General features: G+C 47.0%; 1 protein-coding gene across 1 annotated transcript in view; it reads right to left on the reverse strand.

Moving 5' to 3' along the window:
• Window positions 1-9,483, reverse strand: part of EXOC6B (exocyst complex component 6B) — a 273,905-nt gene that overhangs the window by 80,940 nt on the left and 183,482 nt on the right. The window contains exon 23 of the mRNA XM_009999464.1: window positions 6,293-6,434. Coding sequence (XP_009997766.1) covers window positions 6,293-6,434 — 142 coding nt within the window. The remainder of the gene's footprint in view (window positions 1-6,292; window positions 6,435-9,483) is intronic.

A 9,483-nucleotide genomic window follows, 5' to 3' on the forward strand; every position in this document is an offset into this window, starting at 1 on the left:
TGGTGACCTGTGCTGCTCCTTGGAGGGAATCTTGGTTTTGTAATGTTTTGATTCTTAGCAAGGACAGGAGAAGAGGATCTTTTGATAAGGGTATATAGTGATAGGATGAGGGGGAATGGCTTTAAACTGGAAGAAGGGAGATTTAGGTTAGACATTGGAAAGAAATTCTTTGCTGTGAGGGTGGCTGCCCAGAGAAGCTGTGGCTGCCCCCTCCCTGGAAGTGTTCAAGGGCAGGTTGGATGGGGCTTGGAGAAACCTGGTCTGGTGGCAGGGGCATTGGGACTAGATCATCTTTAAGGTGCCTTCCAACCCAAACCAGTCTGGGATTCTATGACAATGTACCTCTTCTTTTTGGGGGCAACTTGGAACCAGGGCAGGTGGTAAACCAATGCACTACCTGATATGTCACTTCCCTGCTCTTCTCTCAGCTTCTTCTACCACCCATGTACCATTACTGCCCATGATCACAGCAGCTTGTCATCTCATACAGCTCTCATATTGCAGTGTAAGGAGATCCTACCAACCATCTGAACCACAACCATAGTCCTTTCACACCATCACAACCCAGGACACACACAGCACAGCTCTGTCCCTCATCATGGGCTAACAAAGGTCACCTCCTTGGCTCTCAGCATGGGTGAGAACCTCACACACACAGTTACCACCAGCTCACCTGGTACAATAAAACAACCAGCTACAGTCACATAATCCTATGTATGGGCACAATGTCTCAGGAGGATCTGCAGCTTTAATTTCTTTTAAATATAAATCTTTTATTTTTAACACTAGATCTGAGTGGCACTGAGAGGCACTTGAGTGAGGCTGAGGCACTAATAGAATGAAAAGCCATTGGGTATTGCAGGATCTGAACAATCACAGAATCACTTAGGTTGGAAAAGACCTTTAAGATCATCCAGTTCAACCATTAACCCAGCACTGCCAGCACTGCTCACTTCTGAGCAGCCTGGGCCAAGGCTCAACAACCCTTTCCAGGAAGAAATGGTTCCCAAGATCCAACCTCAACCTCCCCTGGCACAACTTGAGGCCGTTCCCTCTTGTCCCAGGGCTTGTTCCTGGGGAGCAGAGCCCGACCCCCCTGGCTCCAACCTCCTCTCAGCAGCTGCAGAGCCAGCAGGTCTCCCCTCAGCTCCTTTGCTCCAGGCTGGACACCCCCAGCTCCCTCAGCTGCTCCTGCTCACCCTTGTGCTCCAGCCCCTTCCCCAGCTCCCCTGCCCTTCCCTGCACACGCTCCAGCCCCTCCATGTCCTTCTTGTCCTGAGGGGCTCCAAAACTGACCCCAGGATTCAAGGTGCATCAAGAGATCAGCATCAGTGGCATGGAGATGTCTCTTCCCATCTGCTCAAACCTTTCCCTCTGTTCTTTACCATGTCCCCTTCTCTCTCCCAAAACATGAACTTGTGCTGGTGCACTGTGGCAGGACGGACACCAGGAAGCACACAGTGCAACAGCCTAAGATCAGGGAGTTTGTCCCCAAAACCACCGTGCTCCCCTTTAGCTCTGCACATGGTGCCGTCGGCGAGGTGCAAACAGCCTGCCCTGGAAGGAGAGGACACCCTGGTGAGGTGGGCAAACCCTGCCATCTGACACAAATCATGGGATTTCCACAGGAGAAAGTCCTCAGAGACAGATGACACCACCAAGAAGGGGGTGGCAAAAGGCTGCATGGGCACCCGTATCAGAGCATTTTGGCAAACCTGGGTGTCGGGCTGGAGGATTCCTCAAACCAGAGGAGACATCTCTGTTTCTTATTGACTGCCCCCAAGAGTGGGCTGACCCAAAACTGGGAGTTTAATGAAATTTTAAATATAATTTTTACGGTGCTTTTAATTTCTCATAAAGCAGCAGTTAAAAAGACTTTAGAGATTATGGAACTGCTTCTTTTATGATCTCAGTATTGTAAAAACAATCTGCCTCAACCACTGCTGGAACCGGTTACATAGATGGGAAACACTTTTGTCTGAGAGGGAAGAGCCCCCCCTTTCTTTTTGCTTTTTTGGTTGGAAAAATATATAAACATATATATATGGAAATATATGGAAAATATACATATAAATATCAGCACCAGGAGGTCCAAAAAGAGCAGAACAGAGACCTGGGTTACAAGGCACATAGCAATTACAAAAAGCACATTGCAAGTACTGTGAAACCTTAGGTTGCAGACATATTCTGGAAGACAGCAAACTCATTTGAAAAAAACAAATGTCTACTCTGAAAAAAGCATCACCTCCTCTATTTACAGGTTCACAGGAATATATATGTAGGTGGGTTGTATTTTTTTTCCTCTCCAGAGTTGTTGGGGTTTTTTTCTTTTCAAGTTGGCTCGTTGGGCTGGAGCCAGAACTTGCTCCTAAATTGAGACATAATTAGGCATGTCCTACTGTGTCTTTCTGGGCAAATCATTTAACCTCTATGCCTTATTTTACTTCAAATTGAAAAAGGAGGTGAGAGAACCTCTCTTGACTGCATTAAAAAAAAGCTACCTTAAGCCAAACAACACAAACAAGAGCCACAACTAATACCTGGCCAGTAACAGATGTTTTAAAAAGGCCTTTTCCCCTTCCCTGGATGTCAGCTGTGCCATCCAGACACACATGCTGGAAACTCTGCACCAAAAGACTTTCAAAACTCCAATGCACATCTTAGAAAACAGCTTTTCACTGGGGAAACTGAGAACATCCACCTCATGGGGGAAGACTGGTGTCTTCCATCTCCTCGAGGGCTTTGTCCAGCCAGAGGCTCCAGCACTGCAGTCTCACCAGGGAATAATACCAGAGGAAAACAGCTCACATTTTTTTCCCAGGTTTCTAACATCACAGGCAGCCTAATGGGATTTTTACAACCTTGCAGCTCCACTCTTTCTTGCCTCTTTCACACCAAAAATGCTGCTGACGTATACAGGACTATTCATACATCCAGCACAGGCAAGATTGGGCTCTTGTTGTTTATTTAATTTACTACTTCTCCTCAACCCTCCAAAAGCTTTCTTTTTGTAGCTCATAAAATGAATAAACTGTATATTCAGGGCTTTGAACATGCAAAACAAGCACGTTCCTATGGAGTGGGGAATTTCTAGTGCAGGCAAGGGGTCCCATCACAGCCTTGTGCTTCTCCCAAGGCTTGTGTGTGCTGCCAAACCTTAGTCTGATGCAATGGTTCATGCAGCCATTCTCTTTTCATGCTGATGGGATAGCAGCTTATTTATAAATCAGGAAATATTTTCTGAACCCACAAGCCTGGAAAATTAATTTACCGGTATCTTGTTTTAAGTCTAAGCCATAATAATTTTCACCTCTACAACTGAATATAAATACATTTTCTTGTAATGTGCATGATATCTACTCTGATATAGAGCAAATTATCTGCACCACCTTCAAACCCTTAATGTACCTTTATTAATTTGCTTCCCCACTTTCTTAACCAGCTTGTACCTTTGGCATTCACAAGAGACTTAAACAAAAGCCTAATGAACTCTGGGATCAAAACTCCAAAGCCCTGTTCCCACATCACAGAACTCACTGGAAGTGCTCCAAACAGCTACAGAATCCTATTTTAATATGATAACTACATGATAAAGTTGTTAAATTAGGAAAAGCTTGGGGATGTGGGGAAAGGAGGTGGGCTGGAGGCAGAGACATGAAGTCAAATATGCAGCTGGTAAGATAAGGATGCTGAGATTCATACCTGAACTTTCAGGTAAAAGATTTAAAGAAAAAAAAAGCAAACCAACCCCTTGCAAACTAAAATGTGTTTTCTGAACACACCAGTTCACTCTCAGGACTGGTTCTCCCTAAAATTAAAATCTTGATGCTTTGCTTCTTGAATATAAAAGCTAAAAATAACCCTGGTGTCAGCAAAGCCACCAGACAAAGCCACGGGGACCAGGGAAGGCATTTTTGCTGCCGAAAAGGAAAAAAAAAATAAAAGACTTTGTCTGGGTTTAGGGTTCTGGGGGCTGACAGTGATGGATAGGAAGGTTACAGCACCAGCATCCGTCTCCATTCCCCCACCCGAGACGGCACCTCGGGCCGGGGCTGGGGGGAGCAGGTCGCCGGCCCCGCTGCTCAGGTTGGCGTCACCTGCTCTTGAATGTCTGAGTGCTCCTGGTTTTGCCTCACAAAACAAGTGGAATTGAAGGAATTGTGCTTTTAAACCTGATATTAAATGTCATCCGTTTTACTTAGCACACGAGGGCTTTTAGGGAAGAGATGCTGCTTAGTGACCCGCGTTACCGATGGGGCGGAAAACTGCAGGGATACGAGTCTGTTGGCAGCCAAAAGAAAAAGAGGGAAACTATTATTGATGACAAATGCTTCCCATTATTCCCATTGCCTGTCCCTCGGCGGACACCGACTGGGAACACAGCTGCTGGTGCAGCCCTGGTGTGCTGATGGGACACAAATTAGCCACAATTTAGGGCTGGAGACACTTCGGGGAAGAAAAGTAAGGCGTTGTTCGCATTGCGACATATGATACAGCTGCAAATTGGGGATGTGATTCATTAAGCAGGGATCCTGCTCCCAGGCTACTCAGCTGAGTGCTGGGAATCAGCAAAAGGACATTAAAAAATTAATGCCTATAAACACAAAAAATCTTCCCGGGTGATCTTTCTGAGAAATAAATTTAATCTCACTATCGATGGGTGCAGCTGAACTGAGACACCGTCAGCAAAGCGTTTTATAAAGGGTGGAAGAACATCTTTTGACAGTGAAAGTGTCCAACAGTGATGAAGTCCAACTCCACTGATGCCACTGACTTATCAGAGATAGAAAAAGCAAACTCAACATTATTTAAGCTCCAACACAATGTGTACCGAGGCCAGGGGTTGTTTTTCTGTGGGGTTTAATGGGAGCCACATTGGACCAAAGCACATTTCAAAAGACTCTGCAGCAAACAGGTTTATTGTGATCTAAGCAAGACACATCCCAATCTCCACCTCAAAAGAGAAAGCCAAAAAGATGGGTATTCAGAAAAACAAAAATCTTTAAACTACTTTATCAAAGATTTCCTGAATTCTTTCTCAACCTGATCAAACTCAACAATTTCTGTAGCCACAGTCACTAACCCATCCCAGTATTAATCCCAATAATAAATCCACCCCCTGATAAAGAAGAGAGGCTCTTTGCAGAACTGTGCTCACTGTGCTTTGGCTTCTATTATAAAAACAGGAGGGGAAAAAAGCATGTTGTCACATTGTGTTATATTTTCTTAATCCTGCTGAGCAGGATAACAAACAACTTGAAGGAAACCTTAAGATTTCAGATCTAGTTCAGGTGTGATCTAGATGAACTGAAATGAGCAGCACTGGGAGCAAAGCCACGGTGCTGGTACCGTGCTGCCCAAACACGCCTCTGAACTGTTGCAGTTACTTTCATAGAACCACAGACTGGTTTGGGTTGGAGGGACCTTCAAGATCATCCAGTTCCAACCTCCCTGCATGGGCAGGGACACCTCCCACCAGCCCAGGTTGCTCCAAGCCCCATCCAACCTGCCCTTCAACACTGCCAAGGATGGGGCAGCCACAGCTTCCCTGGGCAACCTGGGCCAGGCTCTCCCCACCCTCACAGCCCAGAATTTCTCCCTCACATCTCATCTCCAGCTCCCTCTGCCAGCTGGAAACCCTTCTCCCTGGTCCCATCCCTCCCTGCCCTTGTCCCAAGTCCCTCCCCAGCTTTCCTGGAGCCCCTTCAGGCACTGGAAGCTGCTCTAAGGTCTCCCTGGAGCCTTCTCTTCTCCAGGCTGAACACCCAAACCCTCTCAGCCTCAGATCAGCTCCATGGCCTCCCCAGGACTCACAAGACATCTCTTTTTCCATAACAGTGACTTTGCCAAAAGCATTTGCTTTGAGAAAAAAAAAATTCCCTGCAGCAGCTAGAGAAGACAAACAGCTTAGGTCAGGAAAGGACCAGAACTTCTTGAGAACATAAGCCAGTTATTGGTTTCAGAAACAGCCCTAAGTAAACTGATTTTTGTTAGCCCTCCTCATGTTTTACCCACTCTAATCCCTCTTGTTTTTAAAATCCTCCATCTCCAAAAGCAGGGATGGTCTGCAAAGCATCAAGGTGGCATTAAAGAGAAAAAGGAAGAGGAAAGCTTTGATCTCTCTAGAATTTGCTTCTTCTGTGCTGAAGACATTGCCAAGCGTCACCGTGGACAGCCCCAGGGAGCTCTGCAGGTGCTCCCCAGTCCCAAACAGCATCACAAAAAGCCCTGCCTGGGGTCCCAACACACAAAGGGGCCAGACATGGGAAATGAAATGGGGTTTGCATCTTACGTTCACACTCCTCCACGTCCAGGTTGAACTGCTGCAGGGCGCCCAGCGTCAGCTGCCGCACCTCGGCCTCCAGCAGCAGCTGCATCAGCGAGGTGGAGAGGTGCTTGCAGGCCGACATGCACGCCGTCTGTGCCACCTTCCCCTGCAAGACACAATTGAGACATATGAAAGCCATCGGCCCCCAAATACACTTTGTTTTGTGGTTGGTTTTTTTTTTCAGACCAGGACTCACCAGTCCAGCCTTTTTAATGTCTCCCATCTGCTATGGGACCTTCACGCAGGGCTCCATCTCACAACCACCGTCCTTCAAAGGCCAACACCTTCTAGGAGTCCCCATTGCTACTTGCAGGGTTAGACCTTGTCAGGTGCAGAGTGCCTGGGAGCAGCTCAAACCCAAGAGAACCTTGGGTTTTTAAGAGCTCTAAGCATCTCTCATTATCACATCCTAACATGAGCAAGATAACATACCATATTTTCTTCACATCCTACATAGATTGCCTGGAGTAACCTTGTTGACAGGTCAAACTCAAAACTCCAGCCTGCAACAAAGATAGCATCCATATGTTTTCCAAGACAGTAATTTTTAAATCCCTTTCCAACAGGAGAGGCTGAGAGTTCAAGGTTTATCCTTGTCTATAGTGGAGCAAGGAGCCAAAGCCATGCCATTATGACAAAGGTGTCTCCAGCGTGTTGATGCTCTTCAGCCCACTTCCAGCACTATGCAGTGCCTTCCGGAGGCCAACATGGACTGAGGAGAAGGAAACACAAAGGCAAGGAGATAATTGAAGAAGATGGTTATGTTTACATGGAGAAGATTTACACTGTCAGTAAATATTTATTTTTAAAACACTTTCTCTGAGCCACTGCAGTTGTTTCACTTCTGAGGAACAACTGAGATTTCAAGCTATAAATCGCATGAACAGTTTCCAGCAAGAGGAGTTACCCCACATAAGCCTTCCACTGGCTGCTTGAGAAAACTGTAACACAGAAGAAGACTCACTATTTAATTAACATGTTTATTGTTTTGAACTGTTGAGTTTATAACAGCTAATTGCCAACTTCTGAATGAAGCCCCTGCACTGACAGGATTGAACCGTCAGGTAGGGAGCTCAGGATGCTTCTGAGGACTCATGATGTTCAAAGAGTAGTATTAAGGAAAGGGATGATGGTGGTGGTAGGGTTGAGCTGTGGAACAGGAAAAAGGCAGGTGGGTGCTCAGAAACCTCCATCTCCTGCAAAAGGCTGTAAGCAGGAGACCTAGCTTGAGTACAGGAGCCCTGAACTGGCTAGAGCATCAGCTAGTGGGAGAGCTCCTGTCAGAAGAGAAGACAGCTGATGAACATGGACATCAACTGGGATCCTCTGTATCCTACAGATTTTTAACCCTCTTGAGATGCTACAAGGGGAAAGAGGAGAAGACCTTTCTGAGAGCAAAAAGATGCCTGCACAGGCACTAGCTAAGCTGTCCCATGGAGGAATGATGCTCTGCCTTGTAGGAGCCTGGTCTTCCTGAGGACCAGGCTCAGGAGCAAGAAAGAAGAATATTCTGCATCTAGCCAAGTGCTTCAGAAGTCCCAGTTTCACTGGCCAGAAGCATAAAAGGACAACCCAAGCACCCATAAGACCATTACATAAATTCAGACCATGTCACACACACCACACCTATAAAGCTGAGCTTTCTTCTATCCTTATTAAATGTATTTTGCATCACAGCAGCAAGTCCCCAAGGCTAGAGGTGCCACGCTCTCAGTGACACAAAACCAAGCATCAGGGGCACTGAACATGTGGGACCATTTATTTTACAACCTTTCTGAATTTCTCCATCATTTCCAAATGCTCAAAAGACTTCTTGCATTCAAACACTGCTATGTGCCATCCAAAATCTGTGGCAGGTAAGATTTGGCAAATAAGATTTGCACAGGTCCACAACATTTATTAAACCCAGAAAAATGGGGAAACCCTTTGGCACAAGAGCACAGACTTGCACAAAACCCCTGGCTGACATTGCACAGATTGATCCTGCTGTCCACCTCTGCAACCCTGTGATAATATTCCTCAATAATGGTGTTACCATGAATCATGGAATCATTTTGGTTAGAAAAGACCTTTAAGATCAAGTCCAACCATTACCCCAGCCCTGCCAAGGCCACCACTGCCCCATGTCACTCAGCTCCACATCTACACAGCTTTGAAATCTCTCCAGGGATGGGGGCTCCATCACTGCCCTGGGCAGCCTGGGCCAGGGCCTGACAACCCTTGCCAGGAGGAAAGTGTCCTATCTAATTCTCCCCTAGCACAACTTGTCCCATCATTTCCTCTTGTCCCATCATTTGTTCCTTGGAGGAAGAGACCTCCCCTGGCTCCAACCTCCTCTCAGCAGCTGCAGAGCCAGCAGGTCTCCCCTCACCTCCTTTGCTCCAGGCTGGACACCCCCAGCTCCCTCAGCTGCTCCTGCTCACACTTGTGCTCCAGCCCCTTCCCCAGCTCCCTTGCCCTTCTCTGGACACGCTCCAGACCCTCAACGTCCTTCTTGTCATGAAGGGCCCAAAACTGACGCCAGGATTCAAGAGGGGGCCTCACCAGTACCCAGGACATTGGGACAATCCCTGCCTTGTGCCCTTGCTGGCTATGCTAGTGCTGATACAAGCCAGGATACTGGTGCCTTCTTGGCCACCTGGGCACACACTGGCTCATATTCAGCTCCTGTTGACCAACATCCCCAGGTCCTCTTCGACCAGGCACTTTCCAGCCACCCTTTCCCAAGTCAGGAGCATTGCCTGGGGTTGGTGTGACCCAAGTGCAGGACCCAACACTTGGCCTTGTGAAACCTCATACAGTTGGTCTCAACCTATTGATTCAGCCTGTCCAGATACCTCTGCTGAGCCTTCCTATTCTCAGGTAGATCAAAACTACACCCAACTTGGTGTCATGTCCAAACTAACTCAGTGCATTCAATCCCCTCATCTGGATGATTGATACTAAAGAGAACTGGCCACAACACTGAGGTCTGGGGAACACCACCTGTGACCAGCCACCAACTGGATTTACCTCCATTCACAACTCCTTGGGCTTGGCTATCCAGCCAGTTTTTCACCAAGAAAAACACCAGCAGTCCAAGCCATGAACAGACAGTTTCTCCAGGAGAATGCTGTGGGAAATGGTGTCAAAGGCTTTACTGAAGTCTAGGTAGA

Source organism: Chaetura pelagica, unplaced genomic scaffold, assembly GCF_000747805.2.
Source record: "Chaetura pelagica isolate M959 unplaced genomic scaffold, ChaPel_1.0 scaffold305, whole genome shotgun sequence".
In the NCBI taxonomy this organism is placed as follows: domain Eukaryota; kingdom Metazoa; phylum Chordata; class Aves; order Apodiformes; family Apodidae; genus Chaetura; species Chaetura pelagica.